The sequence below is a fragment of the Panthera onca genome, chromosome B1 (assembly GCF_046562875.1).
Source record: "Panthera onca isolate mPanOnc1 chromosome B1, mPanOnc1 haplotype 2, whole genome shotgun sequence".
In the NCBI taxonomy this organism is placed as follows: domain Eukaryota; kingdom Metazoa; phylum Chordata; class Mammalia; order Carnivora; family Felidae; genus Panthera; species Panthera onca.
The window spans coordinates 154,532,022-154,555,582 of NC_138342.1; the positions used below are offsets into that span (position 1 = coordinate 154,532,022).

Genomic DNA, 23,561 nt, shown 5'->3' on the forward strand with positions numbered 1-23,561 from the left:
TTGGCTCGAAGGCCTCACAGGAATGGTCATTATTCCGTTAAGACTTGGTATTGTTTCAGACTTCCTTTAAGATGCAAATTTCTGTAGCAATGAATCATCTAAACCAAACTCTTGTAAATTTCACAAGCGCTCCTGGAAGCAAAGATGTGACAGCATCAGTAAGAAACCCAGGACAGCCCCAGGACCACAGCTATATCTTCACCTAAAGGCTCTTAGCAATTAGGAAATCTAAAACTGCTTTGGAGACAACCACAACACTGACCTACTTATTTTCCCCCTAAGCAGTGGAGAACTAAATAAACTGTGGGACTTGTTCCTTAAAACATAGTAATAACACACATTTAAATTCTATGTATATAGAGTAGTTAACCTAACAGAAGAGTTAGCAGTACCTCTTCAGACACTAGTGTGCACGCGCGCACACACATACACACACACACACACACACACACACACACACACACACGCTTTCCAAGTCCATATCAAGATGGTAAGATGCTTTTTGTTCACTTGCTTAAAAAAGAAAAATCCAGGGCGCCTGGGTGGCTCAGTTGGTTAAGCGTCCGACTTCAGCTCAGGTCACGATCTCACGGTCCGTGAGTTCGAGCCCCGCGTCGGGCCCTGGGCTGATGGCTCAGAGCCTGAAGCCTGCTTCTGATTCTCTGTCTCCCTCTCTCTCTCTGCCCCTCCCCCGTTCATGCTCTGTCTCTCTCTGTCTCAAAAATAAATAAACGTTAAAAGAAAAAAAAAGAAAAAGAAAAATCCATATATGAGAGAGTTATGGATACCATGTATGAAATGTGCCCAAATATAAAATTTTCATCTACCATACCGGTGGGAACTGTGGTACCTTGGAGAGTGACCTGTTTCTACCAGAGGGCATACTCAGAAGCACTGAAGGCTTGGAAGTCAAGGCATTGAAGCTGGTGTGCCCCTGGCTCTATTTGCTTCACTCCTGGCTGGGTTGCAGCTATATCTTCCTTTCCCTGTTTTGTCAGCCTTTGCTGATAGGAAGTAAGTTTACAAAAGAGACTTGTAAGGTGATGTGATTAAGTATCTTACACCTGGTGTACAAGATATCCTAAGGCAGGGAGCCTATTTTTAAATATAAAGCACTGAGTATAAACTGGTCACTCACCAACCTGACACTACCAACCAAAAATTTACTATAAAGTGAATACCAACAGAAGAGGATTGATCAAATCAATCCATTGTCTCCTGCATGGTTTTTCTTACAATCAATACTATTCTGCAAAGTAACTACTTCTTGCTAAAAGGAACAGTCTGTATCCAAAATGAGAACTTGTTCTCCCAGGGAGAGGTCTCAACAAATAGTAAACCAACCACAGACAACAGCACAGATTCTTTATAGAGAATCAGGAGTACACTAGTTGGGGATTATCCTCATACCTCCCTGAAGAGGGAGAAACACACTACTTTGTACTTAGGGGTACTTACTACTTCCTCTAAAACTTAACCTTTTACTTCCTGTGTCATAGGTTCACTGCTGTTTTTATTGGGAGTCAATCAAACCACCCAGGATAAATGACTCTAATTGCCTTTTAAAAAGCCAGATTAATTCTGATAACACTTGACAAAAAACATACTATTTACATCAATATTGTCAGAGCTGCAAGGTTATACCAACTGTATACAAGTTAAATTCCTTCATAGTAATACTACCAAGCAAATCTGGGGTATAGTTATGTTCCAAGGAAGATGTTTTGATAACAAAGTATAGTTTCTATTCCTTAGAAAGATGATAATTATAGGGTAGTCTCAAAATGGTTAGAACCTTTTAGTGAATAACATTTCAAAGGAGGAACCAATGAGACAGAATGATGAGGCACTATTATGATTGGGATTTCTAGGATATGCAGGTTTTCAAAGTATAAAGACCATTTTCAGATACTACTTCCTATTGCTGAAATTACATAGTCCATTTAGACTTCCTCAACCAAAAGGCAACTAAAACAGAAATAGAATATTTACCCACCAAGTCCATATTCTACTATCCCAAGATCTTCAAACATAAAACACATAAGCAAACCTTGGTACAGGCTGTGAATGTTTAGTCTACCAATAATGACTTCCTAATGCACTATTACAATGAGTGGGTACTAAGTAGAAGTTCAATAAATACTTGCTGAGTTTAAAAAAGAAAATGCTCATTCATTTTCTGTGAAGATTTTTCAGTTAGTCTATAAACTGGTCTCTGTCTGTATTAATGTTTATAATATGCTTATAATTCTGCTTCTGGGATGAATCATATCTTCATTGGTGACTCATCACCTACAACACCAATATTTCCCAAACTATATATACTTTATTTCTTTGTAAACTGTGTCCAAAGAACAGTATGAGGAACATGGGGTCTTTGTCGTGTTTAATTGGTCAAGGGACTAGAGAAATGAGGGGTCTTTTTTTTTTTTTACAAAATGAAACTGCTGGCAAATCTATATGAGGATAGTGAGAATTTTTAATCTGCCTCAAAAACACTGTGATAATTTCTTTTGGCTATTTCTGTTTGACCAAAAAGGAACCAGGAAGTGTAATTTGCCAATTTTAAAATGCATTTAAGGACAGTTCATCTTCTTACTGGCTATGAGAAATGGATTGGGATAACTTTACCTGTCAATAAGTGGGAAAGTTTTGTTGTTTTTTTCCTCAAATAGTCTAATGGATTGAAATGAGGTCATGTCCAGGCTCCTGCTGTCTTATATAAATGTTAAGAACTTCCTTCTATTTGCAGAGATACAGGAGGTGTAGTTCATTATGTTCTACCCGAGTCATTCCATAAGAAGTATGAAAGAGGTTGAACTCTTTTTAAAATTCAACTTCCAGCATCCATTAATTCCAAAATTTATAGGAAATTCTTGCAGCATTTTCCATCTTAGAACAGCAATGACATCAGAAGTGAGGGAAAGGAAAACCAGCTTGCCAGGGGTTGCAGTGATGGCAAGACAACCTAAGGGAGGGCAGAGTACATATATTTTAGGTTCTCATTCATTTTAGACCAGAACAAACATTTGATTTTACAGGACTCAACTCTATTCCCACAGAGTGGTTTGTGTGTGGGGGGAAATGGTGGCATGATGGTCAGGCCAAGAAAAAATGACATCAAGGCACTTGAAAGTCATTTTTCTGTTGTTTTTGAATCATTTTGATTGGATCATTTTAAATCATCAAATTATTATTCATCATAGAATTGAACCGAATTGAAGGACCTACAACTTTAACAAAAAAAATCCCCTATTCTGAGCCTAATATGTCTCATAGGGGATACATGGGGATAACATTTTCTAATTGAAGTTGTAGAGCCTTCCTAAATATTTAAGTTTTAAGCAACACTTACTGATGTCAGATTTCATGCACAGCACTGTGCTAGCCTAGGAGCCAGCTAAACATAACCACACCCTAGCCTGTGGGAGCATATAAACCTCACCACTGAAGTGCCAGGTAAAATTTACTTCATGGATAGTGAAATAACTCATTCTGGTAAAGATATGGTTCAAATTTTCTTCTATAACAGAAGTCAGTAGAAGAGTTGGATTTTATTTTATGATAATCCACTTCTGTAATGCAAGTGAGCAGGGGAAAAAATGGGTCAAAAGAATTCTTTAAAAAATGGAAACAGTTGGAATTTTAACATATTTCCTTGAACACATAGAAAAGAGAATATGATTTAGGCTCTTGTCTTTAAAAAAAGGAAGGCTGAAAAGATATTTCAAAATAGTTTCAATTTTTTAATTCACAGGATGTTTCGCAAATATTAGAACAAAATCTGCCACTATCCTCAAAATAATTTGACTCCCTGTCAGAAAAGAGTTCCTACTGATGCTTTATATGTGGGAGGAAAATGGCAGGAACAACCTAGAAAATGGATTAAGAGATTTTTTTCTTCTTCCAATCAGGACAACAACCATACTTGGGCATGGATGCAAATACACCTCCTTTGAGAAAGACAAATGTTACACTTGTGGCGCTACAAGGGTTTTCCACAATCTGGATGCAACTTACTTCCAGCCCCATTTCCTGCCTGACTGACCAGACACTCCAGGTACCTAATTTTTCATGCCTCTGTGCCTTTGCCAAGAATGCTTTTCTTCCTCTTCCCAATGCATCAAAACCACAATGCTTTATAGGACCCTGCTTGAACGTTGCCTCAGTATTGCCTTTCCTCATACCACTCTCCTCGGTCCCACTGCACTTGTATGTTGAATGTATCTTTATACCTTTTTTACATTATTTTAATAATGTAAGTTTTCTTTTATTGCTTAACATTATTTCATTCACATTTTTGTTCAGATTTACATGGTCACATCTGTCATTCTATCATGACATTCCATTCAATAGACTGATCATCACTGACTCAGGCACTTCCTAAAAAGCTATCATGGTTACATGTAAAGAAGTTGAAAGAAAAAAAGTCTCTGAATTTCCTATCCAAACAAAATTACTATCTTAGTCAGATACATGACCTCTTTGGTCCTAGATGTAAAGAAGTTATTCTCTTCAGTTAGTCCACTCAATTTAGCAGCAACATAACACAGAAGAAAATGAGATGTAAGTTTCTTTGCAATTGTAAAGTAATGAAGGAAGTTTTACTCTTAAGAGTTAAAATGAAAAATAGGAGTAAGCAAATTTCTTCTAATGAGTGAGGATATTTTTTTGTTTTCTCATAAGAAAGAAGGAACTAATCCTTACTACCTAAGCTCATAAAATGTAGGTGAACAATGATTTCTATGCATTTTCAGGTTGTAATACCCTTAAGGTATTTCATTACTATAATATAAGAACACAGAAATTGAGAGATCAGAACACAAGCTGACTGACAAGGTGCTGAGACAGATTATATGAATATACATAAATACAGTCCTAGATAACTAGTCTTCTGATAGAACTTAGTTATCATGGAGGTGATTCTGTTCTTTGAAGTTATTAATCTATTCATGTTGTTATGCTAAGCACCAATTATTTTCTAAAGATTTAATTCTAGGATTGGAAGTGTTTTCCTATCAAAAGCCATGGAGTCTAAGAACAAAGGGTCCACACGAAACAAATTATTTAGAATCATAGAGCAATACAATTTGAAAACTTGAAAGATCTTCAGAAATTCTATAACATTTACTAATTCTTTGAAAGATATAATGGCCAATTTGTTTTTAAATGATAAAGGAGCATAATACTTTATTCAATAAGTATAGGAAGTACTAAAGTATACATCGCAGTTCACATTATGATCAACTAAGAACAGAAGTGTGATGGTAGAAGGTGTACTTAAAGGAAAAAAATGTGAGGGAGGGAAAAGGGAAGACTCAGAGGGCATGAGAGAAGTAAGAGATGAATAAAGAAGCACAGACAAGAAGAAATTCAGTGAAATGTGGTAAGTGGACTTTTGTCTTACTCATCTTTGCATCCCAATTCTTGGCATACAGGTTAGCACACAGTAGACACTACACAAATGTTTATCACATAAAAATTAAAGAGGATAGAAAGAAAGGGCTGAGGGATACCTGGCTGGCTCAGTCAGAAGAGCATGCAGCTCTTGATCTCAGGTTCTTGAGTCTGAGCCCCACGTTGGGTGTAGAGATTACTTAATTAAGTAAATAAACTTTTAAAACAAGGGCTGAGAAGTTCAGCGAATATGCTTTTTTAAAAATCATATCCTATGGTTCATATGGGAATGGATTCAGAATAAGCAACTTAATCTCATTTCTTCTGTGAGTTTAGCCAAGTTGATTAACCTATTAACTATAGGTTCTTGGTTTAAAAAAATAAACTATTTGAACCATATGATCTTTAGGGTCTCTTCCTTATTCTCTGCAGAAATAGTGACCGAATATAGGTAAATAAAATCAAAGGAATGTTCTTAGCTCAAATGAGGCTAAACTAAATCAGTGGTCAGAAGATGCAATTTATATATTTTTGTACAACGGACACCAATTAGTCCCTTTATTGTTCATATGACACAAGTTGTCATTCAAAGAAACATCTGGATAGGTCTCAAGCTCTAAGAAGAGCAACATTAGGAAAACATTTTTTGTTTCTGGCTAGGTATATCTTACTGAAATGAGCAGGGTCTCTTACTCCTTGGATTCCTATTTGGTATGAATACCATCAAATAATATTGGGACACTACAAAATAATACAGAAGGATACTGGGTGGTTATTTTTTCATTTTACAAAGTAACAGGATTCTGTCCAAGAGATAGAGTGCTTTTTTTAAAAAAAAAAGGCGGGGAGGGATGTTATTAGGAGAACAAGCAGTTATTTCTCCATTTTTTTATGGTAAATAAAGTCTCAAACTATACTACACTAATAACTGTCCTATATAATGCAAAACATGAAGAAAACAACATTAAAAGAAAATGTGGCTTCATGAAATGGGAGCTGAAGTGGAGAAGATGTCCTGTGTAAAAACTTTTTAAATCACACAGTGGTAATTAAAAGTAATATAAGAATGATGGGAAGCAGCACGATGAAAACAGAGTGGGTTAATATCACTGGGAGATTACTATAAAAGATCACAGAAGAAAAAAACATCTTCCAGGGCCACTTAAGTTTGAACCTATGCGACTCTTTGGTCTTTATTTTATGTATATACATACAATGTGTGTACTATATATCATCATACCATCATAATTCAGCATATTTCAAAGTCAGAAGACTAGGAAAAGGAATGTTCCCTGTAGGTCAGGGTTTTGATGACTGGCAAAACACGAGCAAGCTTGCACTGCAGTTGTCTGAGCCACACCCAGTCTGCAGTTAAATATAGAATTTAGTTTCTGGAACTATTGGTCTTCTTAACCTTCACAGTCCAAGTATTCACTGAAAAAATTAAAAGTAAAAAGGAGAAAGGAAAGAGACTGAAACCAAAATCCAAGTACTAATAAACTGTCCTGGGAAGAATTCCAAGATGCAGTAAATACAAGAGAATTAAATTACAGAAGCCTCAAGCAACATTCTAGAAACACACTTTACAAACTTACTTGTCTCTTCTATGCAGATTCTACCAGGATGTAGAACACACTTATACAAAATGTATTTGTGTAGTTAGACCCATGTCTCTAATTCAGATTATATATTCAGACTGTATAACATGTCAGTTTAACAGCAGTGACACCAAATTTAGAGCTATGATTTAATTTTGGTTTGTTATAGTATTGTGGTTGTGACGCTATTTTTGCTCATGAAGAGGCACTTTTATCCTAAGAAGCTATTTTTAGATGCTTAAATTGGGGGAGCAGGGAGGAGAGACGCTCTCAAGTTAAAATTTTTAATACTGATTCTTTGCCGTTGGGAAGAATATTTTGGGTTTATTTTTAAAAGTTGTTTTGGAGACTGACAAAAGTTAAACAGCAACAAAAAATGTTTTCTTTATAATTTCAGAGGGTTCTGGGCTTTAGTAATGATTTTGTTTTATATTGCTCACTGAAGATAAACATGGAAAGAGAAGGAACAAAAAAAAATAGTATACAGGTATACTGGTTCCATAAAAAAAATAAAAACATGCAATAGTTTTAATTACAAATACACGAAGAATTACAAAATATTCATTTTGCCTCCGTTCTCCTGGACACATTCAGATACAGACTGATCATTCAGCTACTGTGATGAAAATTAACAGCAAGAAGTACCCTATGTACACAAATCTGGCTCCAAAGCTAGTACTCTTAACCATTATGTGCTATTTCTTCTACCTGTCACAGCCAGGTACTCTTACATTTATTCGTGTATCTAGTTAAAGTCCTCTCCAAGTGGTTGCTTCTCTTTCTATCTCGCTTAATTGGGCTGAAAACCCTACATACGGAGATTTGAAGTGTTCTTTTCTCTTTCTCCCTTAAGGCCAGAACAGGTGCACAGCCAGGTTTCATTCTTTTGTGTCCCAGTCATATCCTAACACTCCAGAGCCACACCTGTTTCCACATACCCTGCCCAAATTGCTGAAAGGGGAAAAGAAAGGAAAAAAGGAAGGAGTACATTAGACACCTTGTTCCTGGGCCATAAAGCCTCCAACACTTCTGACCATAAACTCTAAAGACTCAAGCCAACTAGGTTCATCATCCCTCTACTCCTTTCACCTAGAAGGTATCCATCCCTAGCACCTTGCCTCATACCTAGTAAGTCCTTTGTTGAATTAGCAAAAGGATGGTTAGGTTTGCTGAAGAAAAACCACATTTGAGTCTGACATTACATTATTTGCACAAGCAGCTATTTCTGACTTATGATATATATGATATTTTCTCCTCTTGTGAGTATGCAAACTACTGGAGGTAAGCTTACCTCAGTGCTAGCACATAGCAGATGCTATAAAAATAAATGAATAAGTATTAGTCAATTATCTATTCTATTTTATCCATTCAAATCTAGCCAGGTCCTCTTTAAATTTGTAACAATAATCTTTTTTTTAATTATGGAAAATTTCAAATCTATACATGTTTGTGTTTCTGAGTGTTTCACTCGCCTCATTTAAACAGGAAGCATGTCACCATGAGGAGAACGCGAGTTGGCAGAGAGAGCAAAGTGTGAAATAATTGTTTAGGATACTGGGAAAGACTGAACCAGGTGGGTATAGTATGAATGTCTGGCAGAATTACAGGCCCACTTGAGGTTCATGGTCATGAATTTAAAATGAGATCAGTCTGCAGGGTTTAAAGTTTTCTCTAGCCATATTTAGCTACAAAAATGCAGAAACAGTATAAGCAAAATGCAAGACATGGATTTGACCAGGGTTCACTGATATACTGTGGCTTTAACTGTACCTGATATAATGATGCCTCCTAAATCTCCTTTTCTAGAGACACTGAGATCTCTTAACATCTTGAAATGAGTTCGCAAAGTTCTAAGTGGAAAGAACTTAAATGGAAAAAGAACACTGGCTCAACACCAGTTATGAGGAAGGCATTCTACTGTGTGCTTTACATACATGATCTCATGCAACTCTTCTCATAATAGCATCTCCCATTTTATAGAAAACTGAAATTCTGAAGGATTAACATAAAATGAAGCTGGGACTAAACCGTAAATCTGTATGACTCTGAAGCCCATCCGCTTTTTACTGTATCGTAATACTTAACTCTTCTTTTTCTAAATATTTCAAATATTAAGAGATGTTGAATGATTTGCCCAAAATCAAACTATTTTCTAAAGGTACAGATTCTGTTTCCCAGAATCTGTTAAATTCTCTTTTACACCTCCTGCTTTGTCATTTCTATGTTCAGTCTGTAACTAGGTTAGGTTGTTCTTTTCTTCACATTTTTTTCTTATACCTATTACCTTCTATCCATTTTGTTTGCTTTGATATTATCCTTTGGGCCCTCGTCGTTCATGCATAGACTACTCTAACAGCTTCCTAGCTGGCCTTCATTTTTCCCACTTCCAATCCATTTACATGTAGGCTAGTCACACTTCCTTCCTCTAATGCTCTTACATAAAATCTGTAAATAATAAAATATATACAGTACAAAATTTTGAAGATTAAATAAGGTCAACTGTCATACAGAATTATCAGTAAGATCAATAATTGTATACAAACGGTAAAATCTTATTCAAATATAAGATGCCTTAAGATATATGAGGGCAGGTACTACAACTTAACATTTATTTAAATTTTATTTACCCTTGGCTCTAGGCATCTGGTATGTGTTCAAATACATACTTGATTGGCTGATTTCTTGCCTATCTTCCATACTCTTACTAATATTATCTAACAGACGATTCTAATCAGGTACAATCTCCTTTCTGAAAAAGCCTGAACACCAAGCTGTGGTAATAAATTAAGCATGGGACTTATTTAATTATAGCATGCACAGTATGATTAAGTCCTGTATAATCAAGGTAGAGATGCTCCTAACGAAAAACTCCACATTCTGCCACAAAGAACTTAGTGATAATCTAATATTATAATACTCTTTTTCTCCTTCTCTAATTGGTGAACTAGAATCTGTCATCCATCAAAATGCAACCAAAATGTCATCATTTTGTTAAAGTCTCTTTCCTCTGATTGCATCTCATGGTCCCATAAACTCAAGTACCCATCTTCATAATAGCATTTATTCCTCAGTTCTGTAATTGCTTATACTATAATGCTCCACTATATGCTCACTATAATTATAATGTAAGCATTATACTATAATGCTCCACTATATGCTTACTATAATGTAAAGGAATATATTTCAGGGTAACTAAAGAGTTGATGAGGGAAAGTTCTTCTTTATAGAAGAATTCAGCTGATTAATGCAGAAGAAATGAAAAAATTGGAAGATAACCATTTAAAAAATTTTTAATGTTTATTTATTTTTGAGAGAAAGAGAAAGAGCGCACAAGCAGGGAAGTGACAGAGAGAGGGAGACACAGAATCTGAAGCAGGCTCCAAGCTGTCAGCACACAGCCCGACGCACGGCTTGAACCCATGGACTGTGAGATCACGACCTGAGCCAAAGTTGGATGCTTAACCAACTGAATCACTCAGGCACCCTAGGAATGTAACTATTTTGTAACCCCTTATTAAAAAAGTGACTAGGAAAAAGTCATTAGTGGATGACACAACAGTGATTCTCAATCCTAGCTGTACTTTAAAATCACTTGGGAACTTTTCAAATATACCTCTGTCTATGTCCCTGTGGTCAGGGGTAGTGTCTCACTGATATTTTTAAAACCTCCCAGGTGCTCCTAACATGCAGTCAAAATTAGGAATCACTGCCCTAAAACTATTCACTAGATGGGGAACTTTCTAATAAGTGGATCAAGATGACAGAACTGAATCCCATGGTTAATCCTATAGTTACTAAAAATGGGACAACCAGACATAATGTGCCTCCTTATATGATGTACTAGTAAGGACAAAGTAGCCAAAAGAGCTAAACCAAAATCAAATGAGGACTCTAGATCTAACTACCACTCTACAGAAAATATGAGGTGATGTTAAGAGACACATAAGAGGATGTAATTGACCAAACCTAAAATGTGGGAAATTCAATACAACAAATGCCTTAGTATCTTCAACAAATGAACAACATGAACAAAGTGTGCGTGTGTGTGTGCGTGTGTGTGTGCATGTGTGTGTGCGTGTGTGTGTGCATGCACGCGTGTAAGGAACTGTTACAAATTAAAAGACTCAAGAGACATATCTATCAAATGCAGCATGTATAAATACTTCCGATAAACAAGTGAATGAGTGAATGCAAATTAAAAGACTCAAGAGACATATCTACCAGATGTAGCATGTATAAATACTTTTGATAAACAGGCGAATGAATGAATGCATGCATGCATGCATACTAAAGGAGAAAAAAGACCAATCATCATAAATAATAAATTCTTAAATCTTATACTCTGAAAAACAGGGCTGGGTGTGGAAAGCAGGGTTATATGTGGATACAGAAGCAAAATAATTTTGATATGGGAATGAGTAAAATCTGATTCTGTCACTGTCATATAGAAAATCTTCTAAAATATTTCAGTAGACTTAATGTTTGCTTTTTAATTTGTATTTGTATTTGCCTTATGATTTTGAGTAAAAAGAAAAACAAAAACAAATTATTATGGGGCAAATATACCCATTATTTTCTTTATTGGGGATGAGTTACAGTTGTTCTGTATCACAGCCATCTAATAAAATTTTCTGCAGCGATACAAATATTCCATATAAAATTTTCTGTGATAGAAATACTGTCTAAAACTACAGTCAGTAGCCATACACAACTAGTAGGTACTTAAATTGTGGCTAGTGTGACTGAAGAATTGAATTTTAAATTTTATTTCATCTTAAGTAATTTAAATTTAAATAGTCACATGTCATCACCGTATCAGACAGTGCAGTTCTAGATGACTACAGCTCTCCTCTCCACCTGCAATGTTTGCCCTTTTCCTTTTACTTCATTAACTCTTATCCTCTATTTACTTCATTACTCTTATCCTTTATTATAATATCTCACAGCACCATGAACCTTTCCTTTCATACATGTATTACCATTGCAATTTTACCTCGATTTGTCTAATTATGTTTAATGTCTGTCTCTCCAAGCTGATTGTAAACTTCAAGACTGAAGGAACTATTTATGCTCACACCATTGCATTGTATAGTGACATTTGTTTATTTGTTAAGTAAATGTTATTAGATAACATTGTGTAGTTGAGGTTTTTGGTAATGAAGACATTCATTTCTCATAATTCTACATGAATTGATCCAAAATTTAGATCTTTAACACACATACATGTACAAAAGTAGAGAAAACTGTACTATGAACCCCCAAGTAAGTACTACAGAAGCTATAGAAACCATCAACTTACAAATACTACTCTTGTTTTACCCACACCCTTGCCTCTGCCTTTCCACTTTGTCATTTTGAAGTAAATTCCAGATATCATATCATTTCATCATATTCTATATTTTAGTACATATTTCTAAAAGACAAAAACTCTTTTATAAATGTAGCACCACTTACATACAAGCTACCATTATCATAACTGAAATTAGAATCATCATTTATCCAGTGTATCAAATTTCTTTAATTGGCTAATACATTTTTTAAAAAGCACTTGAAATAACTGAGTTATTATATTCTTAGTATCTCTCACATCATGGATTTTGTTGACCTGAATTCCTCATAGTATTGTTTGACAGAACTTTGTTTAATATTTCCTACCAACCTAGAGCTAGACCTACACGCTTGATTTGATTCAGGTTCAATTTTGTTAGCAGAATACTCTATGTGGGTGGTGGTGTTTACATCCTCCAAGAGGTATATAATGCCTGGTTGTCTGTCTTTTTGTTAGCACCTATTCATGATCATTGTCAGATCTATTATTTCATTAGGAGTTTACAAAATGAAGATATTTTAATTATATTATTCCTTTTTCATTTATTAGTTGAGATCCTTCATTAAAGAAAGCCTTTTGGTTAATCAGGAATAAAGTTCATATGCGAAAGACAAGTTAAATAGTCAGTTCTTTCCTTTTACCACTTTTAAATATTTAGTTGGTTCTCTAACATTCTCTTGGTGTGACCAATAATTTTTTTAGTAACATTATTATATATGGATTTTTAATAAGTTTGTTGTGCTTCAATCTATTACCAATGGTAATAATAATAATGGTAATATAATTTGATGTTCAAATTACCCCCATCTTTGGAAGGGGGAGCCTCTTCAAGTTAGCTCCTGAGTCCCTTTGGTATTAGTCACTTATCTGTAATCTTGCTTTAACAGGATCTCTAGTCTTATCATGTATATTTCCTGTGCCAAGTCTAGAATCAGACATTTCTCCAAGGAGTGCTAATGGCACTTATGACCACACTCTGTGCCCTAGGACTGCTAATGTCTACTAAGTTGATCACTGTTCATGGGTTGTCTGAGTTAAGCAGAGATGGAAAGTACACCGCCTCCTTTTGTCCAAGAGAAACTATAACAAATTCACATTCTTATTTATAATTCATATTCAAGATTTTGGGATTTCCCACCAAAGTATAGCTGGCTTCTTAGCAGATACTGGCAAGCTGATCCTAAAATTCATGTGGAAATACAAGGAATCCAGAATAGCTGAAACAATCTTAAAAAAGAAGGAAGTGGAAAATTTGTATTTCCAGATTTCAAAATTTACTACAATAAAACAGTAATCATGACAGGGTGATATACAGATCAGTGGAACAGAATAGAAAAGAAGAGATCCTTCACATTTTTAGTCAACTGATTTTTGACAAGGGTACCAAGACTAGTCAATGGGAAAAGAATAGTTCTTTCAACAGTGTTGGGACAACTGGATGTCGCATGCAAAAGAATAATGTTCAGTCCCTAACCTCACTCACATCAGATGTAAAAATTAACTCTAATGGATCAAAGACCTAAATTTAAGAGTTAAAAGTACAAAACGCTTAGAAGAAACATAGAAATAAATCTTGTGACTTTGATGTAGGCACAGCTTTCTTAGACAAGCCAATAAAGGTGCAAACAACAGACGAGAAAATAAACTGGAGTTTATGAAAGTCAAAAACTTGTGTACTCCAAGATCATCATCAAAAATGTGAAAAGACTACCCACAGAATGGGAGAAAATATTTGGAAACCATGTATAAGTGACTTGTATGTAGAATACATAAAGAAAACTTACAATTCAATATACAAAGACAAATAACCCAATTTAAAAAATGGACAAAGGATCTGGATAGACATTTCTCTAAAGATGAAATACAAATAGCCAATGAAAAGATGCCCAACATTATTGGCCAGGGAAATGCAAATCAAAACCACAGTGAGAATCTACTTTGCACACACTAGGAGGGTAGTAACAGTAAGACAGATAATAAGTATTGGTGAGAAACTGGAACCATCATACAGTGCTGGGTGGAATGTAAAATGGTACATCTGCTTTGGAAAACAGTCTGGCAGTTTTTCAAAAGGCTGAACACAATTACTATATGACCCAGTAATTCCACTAGTACACAAATTTTGTTGACGGCAGCATTGGCGATGATAGCTGGAAAAGGGAAACAACTCCAAATGTCTATCAACAGATGAATGAATAAATAAACTATGGCATATCTATACAATGGAATATTATTTGGCAACAAAAAGGAATGCAGTATGTCAAACCTACAACATGGATGGACCTTGAAGATATGCTAAGTGAAAGAAGTGAGTCACACATGGCCACATTTGTATTATTCCATTCATATAAAATGTCCAGAATAGGGAAAATCTACATTCAGAGAATGCAGATTAATGGTTATGTAGGGTTGGGGGAGAATGAGTGGAAAAGGAGTGACTGTTACTGGATACAAGGGCTTTTTAGGGGGTGAAGCGAATATTCTAAAACTGATTATGGTGATGGTTGCATGACTGTAAATACACTAAAAAGCACTGAATGGTATACTTTACTTAGGTGAACTGTATCTCAATAAGACTGTTGTTAAAAGAATAAATTCGAGATAAATTTCTATATGCACACACATACACATTATAGTGTTTTACTTATTTTGATTTTATATCTGTTTTACACCAAAAACTTTGATTCCTAGGAACATTAATTATGATTGTCTTATTTATATCTGTATCTGTACAAATAAAAATAGCAACTGGGTAACAATATTAATATTATCAAATTAGTAAAAACAAGGTAAGATTTTTTTTGTAGTTCTTCTTATCCTAAGCTGTATCCCACCAAGAAGCATAGTCAAAATACTGTGTTATAAAGTTATTTGATATAGGTTATGAATGTTTAAGTCAGTGAGGTTTGTTTCATTATATTTTAGGGGTCACCTTCCCCCCCATTTCAACTTAATTTTGTTTTATAAATACATAAAATATTTACATGGTTACAATGTCAAAACGGTATATTTAGAGAAGTTGAGCTTCTATTCTTGTTCCTTCTGTTTTTTCTTTCTCTTCTTCTATTGGTAGCCGTTTATTTTATGGTGTATTCCTTCATTTTAAAACAAATTATAAGCAAATATATAAATACATAAATGATAGCCAACTATATACAACAGACAAAAAAATGTTTTTTTTAAACATTATATTCTGGAGATCACTGTATATAGAAAAGTATTCATTCCAGTAGTTACAAAAATGTAAAAAAGCCTTACGAAATATTTAACAGTGATAGTACAGAAGGACACAGTATGATTTTCATTCTCTAGGAAGGAAAATTCATTCCTTTTGTTGTGGCATAGCACTGTATTATTTGAGCCTGCACATCCAATGTGTGGGTGCACTATAGTTTAATTACCCAAGTCCACCACCTATAGACACACCGGTTGTATTCAATATTTTGACATTATTGCAAACAGGGATGCTGTATTTATATTTTTGTCAGTTTACCCCTGGGATAATTTTCTAGAAATGGGAATGCTGAGTCAAAGGGCAAATCTGTGAGTAACTGTCCCTAATAATGTCAAATTCCTGTCCACAGAAGTTGTTCCATTTTGCATTCCCCACAGGCAGTATGTGAGAGTGCCCATTTCCCTACAGCTCAATCAATATGAACATGTTATGGAACTTTTGGATTTTTGCCAGTGTGATAGAATAAGAATAGTATCTCAGTGTAATTTTAATATGAATTTCTCTTAGTGTGAGTTAAATTGAACATCTTTTTATATGTTCAAGAGCCATTTGCATTTGCTTTTCTGCTGATATCTTTAGTTTTCTACAGAGCTGTTGGTCTCTCTCTTATAAAAGCTGTTTATACATCAGGGATAATAATATGTGGCCAATATTTTTTTCCAATTTTTCTTTTGTTTTTGTTTTTTATCCCCAAAGTTTTTTTCTTTTTCAAAAAAGTTTACTTATTTATTTTGAGAGAGAGAGAGATAGCAGAAGTTGGGGAGGGGCAGAGAGAGAGGGGGAGAAAGAATCCCAAGCAGGCTCCCCACCGCTAGTGCAGAGCCCGATGCAGAGCTTGAGCCCATGAAACCATGAGATTGTGACCTGGGCTGAAACCAAGAGCTGGACACTTAATCGGCTGAGCCACCCGGGAGCCCCCTCAAAGTTTATCTTTTACTTTATGTAATCAAATTTATCAATCCTTTCTCATATTTTGGATTTTGAGTCCTAGTTAGGAAAAACTTCACCATTTCCAGGATACCCATACTTTCTTCCATTATTTATATGGACTACCTTTTTTGATTCATCTGAAATTTGTCTTGTGTATGGTATGAAGAATGGAGTGACTTTGACTTCTACTAATATATTTGAGTAACCCTAGTACTTTGCTGGATTTACAGTCTGTGCATAAATATTTATCCACCTATTCAGTGTAGGAAAAAACATCACACATTGCTCTGAGGCTAGGGAACTTTATATTCCATGTTAGAAAATAAAAAGTTCCACTTTCACAAAATGAAATCATTCCATGATCTTCTGTACTAATGCTATTAAATACTTTGAAAGACTTTTTGCGTTTCTACAACTACTGGAATAAACCACATACTTTCTTACTGGTTGTGCCAAGTAAGATAAAATTAAACCTAAGATAACCAATTCCTGGATACACTTATTAAAATTAAGGTTAAAAAATGAAAATTAAGATTAAATGGGAGTCTTACATGGGGTAAGTGCTCAATGTCTTTTTAACTGAAATTTAATTAGTGTGATTCCATGGGTAGATTTTGTTGCTTTGGGAAAAAATAAAAAGAATCGCAAAGCTTATGAGGTTCAATTCTGAAAATGCATTAGGAATATCGCCTATCATTATTAATATTATCAATTTTATTATTTTTCCCATCCCTAATATTATCAATTTTAAAATTAATCTCTCCTCACACAAACATTATGTGATAAATGTATATTGGTATCTTTATGAGTAAATTAAATGGCTGAATCAGTAGCAAAATTAGAACTTACACCAACTAGAAACTAATACCAAAGCCTACTTTGTTACCAAGAGGAAAAGGTATAGTACCACAAATAATTTTTAAGTTTGGTATTATTTAAATTTATGTGTGTTATGTGTAAGTTCTGGGGAAATTTTTTAATAGAATAAAAATTTTTAGATGAAAAAAATAAAGCAGATTATAAACATCAGGTCTCTGGGATGAAAATGTCTCACTCTTCTATTTTAACTGCTCAAGCATATAAGGATTTGTTATTCAATGAATGGCCTCTACGCTAATCTACAATAGACAGAGTGAGAAAAGTTATAGATGATAACATCAATGAATAATCTATAGTTTCATTTTGGCTACTGGATCCAACATCCTCAGTAAGCAAACCTTTTAATTTCAACCTAATCACAAGAACAAAAAACATGGCCTCAACTTTGGCATTTTAAATATCCTTCTACTTCAGGTAGTAATGTCTAATGAGCTGGGAGATAATCAGGAAATAGGCAGGAAGAGAGATGACAGAAGTCCAGATGACATATTAAAAACCTTCATTTTATAGATAAAAAAGTTACTGCTTAGAGTTTGTGAGCTGCAAAAGTTGCACAGTTGGTTAACGCCAAAGCCAAATCCAGGTTTCAGGTCTTTGACTCGCAGTCAAATGCTCTTTCCAGTTTGCTGTTCGACTGATCAGATTAGACAATTGGGGAAAAAAGGTGAAGCTGGCTCAATGTCAATATGTATTCTATGTCAACATTGTATTCTATGTAAACATATTCTATGTTTAACTTAGAAGTTAAACCCAGTTTTAAACGTTCAATTCCATTCTTTTCCATTATTGAAATTATTGAGAAATCTCAATATGAAAATTCAATTGTTTTTACCTTTGCCTAATATATTCTTTTTTCTCTATATTTATTCTTGGGAATAAATAGTTTTTAAGTGAAAAATTATTACCTTATTGAATATAAAACTCTCCATCAAAACAGAATTCCATAAACATTACTTTTAGGTAGGAGACTAAAAGGGCAATTCTACTACAGGATCTACCCTAAATATACTGAACATTTAATAATCATATTTAATTAATCTATACCATTTTGGGTAGAAAAACAAAAGCTAAGATCAAATTCCAATCTAAAACATACTGAATATACTGACTATGGATAAGGTACTGGTGCTAGAGTCAGAAGATAAATTAACAAATCAAAGTAAAAAACAGTATTTTTAACTTTTGGGACTGAGCTCATTTAGGCCATACTCCTGATTGAAGGAAGTAAAATCTCAGTGGCCTTCTATATAATTATTCAATATTTCTGATGAAAATAAGACTTCAAAGAGCATTTCCAAAATAAAATATAAAGATCTAAACTCAGAAAAAGTCTTCTAAAGTTTCTTAAGTTACTGAGAACACTGTTTAGTTATATTCATACATGTTAACTCCAGTTTTATGAATTATAAATGGTAAGATCTTATTTCAATAATATAACGTTTATAATACCCCAAAATATATTTTGAGATAGAACCTACATCCCAAATTACTCGTCTGAAATGGAAACTGTCCAAATCTATCTTGAAGTTTCTCTCTTTCCTAAGTTTGGGACATTGCTCACGGGAAAGGAGACACGTACCTTTCCATGACAGCGAGGCACTCCTTTCTCCAGGTAAATCGACTCCCTCGTCGTAGTCGGAAGGTGCCAGATGTGGCAGAGACTGGAGGAGGTGTTTGTCTCCATTCTGGGTCCTCTATTGGAATGGGGGCTGGTCTCATACTTAGTGTAGCCCCTGAAACAAACAAGACTTTTTAGCAAAATACCTTGCAATTTATTAAAACCAATGACAAATATAATCATGAAATCAACAATAAATTGTTGTCCTTCTATTGAAACTTGTGAGCCAAATACATTTGCTATTTACATAAAAAAAAAAAAAATCCCCAGGGTCTCTCACAGTGCCCCATGCCAGTGCAAACTGTTGCCTTGAAACATTGCCTGGCTTCTGTGCCACAGGCTACCGGCACTGAAGCATGGAGAAATAAAAAAAATTTTGCCCCAACAAAAATCCAAAAGGAAAAAAACTCTCCTTAAAAAATTCATCATTAATCATTTTAAAATGTCAAATTTTTTTGGTCGCTTGTCATTTATGTCATTTTTTGAAACAAAGCCCAAAATCTCTCTTTTTAGGGGAATAGGAAAGTGTTGGTCTTTGAACTAGTGAGAACTTAATTTTCCTTAAAACAAATGCTTATTTATTTATTTAAAGTTTATTTATTTATTTTGAGAGAAAGACTGTGAGTGTGAGTTGGGGAGGGGCAGAGAGAGAGGGAGAGAGAAGACAATCACAAGCAGGCTCTACACTAACAGTGCAGAGCCCCACGTAGGGCTCAAACCCACGAACCTAGAGATCATTACCTGAGCTGGTATCAAGAGTTGGACGCTCAACCAACTGAGCCACCCAGGCACCCATTTTAATCTTTTTGAACAATATACATTTCAAAACTTTTCATTACCACTCAAAGGACTTTTGTTATTGAGAAAATGGAGCCCTTAAAGAATGTATGCAGGTAGAAGATGAATTTAAAATAATCCTAATTATTGTAAACTTTTAAAGAAAAAAAGTTAAATATATATAGCACAAAGGCAGTAAGGTAGTTTTTGACATGATGTTAGTCTATTAGGTAACTAAATTAGATCTCCAAAGGTCTACCACCTCTTAAAGCTATATTATTTTCTGTTACCTTTTGAATGTAATAAAACCAATGGGGAAAAATGTAACTGGGATATTTTATTAATTTAGACTAGCCTTTTCTCAAATAATGAACTTCTGATAATGCGTGTATTCACCATTCGCCAACCTCCCCACCCCCCCCTTCTTTTGGCTTGCTATAGACTTAAGCTTGCTATAGAAGCTATGAATAAAACAAAACAAAACAAAAGAGCAATACTGTCTCTGAACTCTGTAGACTTATTTCAAAGAATTTAAATATAACTTGGTATGCATTCACAGAGCTCAGTCTCTGGATCTCCCATTGTTCCTTCATTCTTTATACTGTTAAATTCATCTTCCCAAAGCATAATTATGATCACAGCATTCCAGTGACCAAAAGCCTTCAAAAAGTTCCCTCTGCCTATGGAATAAAATACAAACTCTTAATCTAGCCCTAGAAAGGTTATAAATTATTAGAATTATGTGGAATAATGCACATATTAATAAATATATATTTATTTCTTCATAAAAAGAATACTTTATTTTTATTTTATTTATTTACTTATTTTTTTTTGAGAGAGAGACAAAGAGACACCATGCATGTGCACATACGCTGGGGAGGGGCAGAGGAGAGAGAGAGAGGGAGGGAGGGAGGGAGGGAGGGAGGGAGGGAGGGAGAGGGAGAGGGAGAGAGAGAGAGAGAGAGAGAGAGAGAGAGAGAGAGAATATCTTAAGCAGGCTCCATGTTCAGCACTGAGCCGGATGCAGGGATTGATCCCATAACCTGACCTGAGCTGAAATCAAGAGTTGGACGCACAACTAAGTCACCCAGGTGCACCCATACTTTGTATATTGTACCTTGTAATTAATACCTTGGGAAGTGTTTCTACTTCACTACATATAGATCTCTATGTAGATTTACCTTAATAGCTATATATTTATATGCATTCTCTTATACAGAGGCTCAATATTTTAACCAATCTTGATTTTCCTCTCCAAACCTGCTGTCTTACAGTCCTTCCCATCTGAGTAAATAGCATCCCTATTCTTCAAATTACTCAGTGCAAAATTCCAGATTCATCTTTGACTTCTCTATTTCTCTGACATACCACATATCCAGTCCATAGCAAACCCTGTCAATTTTATCTTCAAAGTATATCCAGGCTCAGATCAATTTGTATTACCTCCACTAGCTTTAGAACAAGCCAGCATCATCTCTCCAAAGCCTAACTTCCTGGGATAGTTCCAAAGATGGCCCTTCACAGTAAGTCTCACCTCTTGGTAATCATGCTCTTGAATGTAAGTTTGTCCTGTGACATGTTTTGACAACAGAAAACGGAAAGAGTTCAAGGCTAGGTAATAAGAAGCCTTGCAGCTTCTTACTAGATCTCCCGCAATGCTGGTTCTGGGAAAAGCCAGTTGCTATATAAGAAGTATGACTAACCTGACCCTATGATACTGTAAGGAAGCCCAAGTTAGCTACATGGAGTGAAAGATGCCTGGTCAGGGGTGCTTGGGTGGCTCATTTGGTTAAGTGTCCGACTTCAGCTCAGGTCGTTATCTCACGGCTCATGAGTTCTAGCCCCACATTGGGCTCTGTGCTGACAGCTCAGAGCCTGGAGCCTGCTTCCAATTCTTTGTCTCCCTGTCTCTCTGCCTGCCCCCCACCAAAACTGGCTCTCTCTCTCTCAAGAATAAATACACATGAGAAAAAAAAAATAAAACAAACAAAAAAGATGCCTGGCCAGCTCCCAGGTGCCACAATTGAGGAAAAAAAGCCATTCTGGACATTCTAGCTACATCAGATACCATGTAGAGAACAGTATAACCCAGCAGACAGAGAGGAATAAGACCTTAGGCATACAGTACCAATATAGCTATGTGGCAGTCAGCCTCCAAGATGGTTCCAAAGGATCCCTGTCTCCTGGTATTCACCCTGTTGTGTAGTTCCTTCTCATATTATACCAGGATTATTCTGTGTGACCAATAACATGTGGTAGAAGTGATGATATATCGCTTCTGATATCAGGTTATAGAATATATATACCATGGTGTCTGTCTTAGGTGCTCTACCTCTTAGATGAATGACTTGCTTGGGGGAAAAATAGTTGCCAGGTTGTAAGGACACTTGGGGAGCCAGAGGCGATGCCCATGTGGCGAGGACTTGGAAATCCCTGGGCAATAAGGAGGAAGGAACTGGGGCCTGCCAACCCTCACGAGAGTGGCCTTAGAGGTAGACTGTCCAGTCAGTTGATGGCTCAACTACAACCTCATGAGAACTCTGAGCAGAACCACCTTAGCTAAGCCACTCCTGGATTTCTGACCCAGAGAAATTGTGAGATAATAAATGTTTGCTGTTTTTGGCTGCTAAGTTGTAGGGTAATCTGTTGCACAATAATACAAAATAAATGTAAGACATTGCAACGATCTCCAGTTGTTTATTTCCCCATATTCCCCAGTGTACTGAAGATTATGAGTATTACTAACTATTCACATTTACAAATTTGGCAGGCAAAAAAAATTTCCTTTAATACTGAGATTTTACTATTAATGAGTATATTTTCTTGTTTACCAAAATTCACATAACTTTCCTTGTGAATTTATGTCTTTTGCCTTTTCTTTTGAGTTATTCACCTTACTGGTGTGTTAAAACAATACCAATTGCTAGTTACACAGATTGCAACTTTTTTTCCAGTTTGTTATTCACCTTTTATCTTTATTTATGGTGTGCTTTCTGATCTTAAATTTAATGAAGTCAAATTTGTCAACCTCTTCTTTTATGGCCAACATGTTTTGTTATCATTCAGAATATTTTTACAGACTTATTGTTTGAACCCTCAATAGATATGATTTCCTATTGTGTGTGAAGTAAATATTTACCTTCTTCCTCAAATGGACAAATGTATCATCACACAATGCTTTAGAGATTCATGGCTTAAATGTAGGCAGACTATGGCTTGCTGCCATAGTTTAAATAAAGTTTTACTGGAACACAGCCATACTCATTCATTTACATGTTAAATTTACATCAAAGTTTTACATTTACATTACATTTGCATCAAAGTTAACAAAGTTTAGGCAAAGGAAAAAAATGGGGTTGGAGTGTTTCAGTCTTTGCATTTTCTAAATGCAAGCAGGGATTACAGAATAACAAGGGCTCTAGAATCTACCTAAGTTACATTATATAAATTTTGTTCAACAGCCATGATAGAAGGTTCAAAACAGAGCCAAGCAGCTATCAAGGCTGATCAAGATGAGGTAAAAACAGACTGGCTAAGGCAGTAGTAGGTCCTTTCATACAAAGCCTGGCTTCTGGTAAAGGATAAAGTTTCAGGGCTTCAGTGGATGAAGGATGAGGAATAGGTCAATAAATTATAATTAGCAGTCCACATTAAAACTATGGCATGCTTTCTTAGTTGAGTGATAAATGGGTATAAATAAAACAAAGAATACAAAGATGAGGTTGAAGAAAAGAAACTAACTGATAATAATGGCTCTTTCTTGGTATTGGGGCTTATTGGTCATGTAACTATGCTTCT

The 23,561-nt window shown here is 35.3% G+C and overlaps 1 protein-coding gene across 9 annotated transcripts in view; it reads right to left on the reverse strand.

The window, feature by feature from the left end:
* HMBOX1 (homeobox containing 1) overlaps positions 1-23,561 on the reverse strand; it is a 193,626-nt gene that overhangs the window by 32,301 nt on the left and 137,764 nt on the right. For all 9 annotated transcript variants that reach the window (XM_078445583.2, XM_078445582.2, XM_078445581.2 and 6 more), the window contains exon 6: positions 18,948-19,101. In XM_078445583.2, the coding sequence (XP_078301709.1) occupies positions 18,948-19,101 (154 nt within the window). The remainder of the gene's footprint in view (positions 1-18,947; positions 19,102-23,561) is intronic.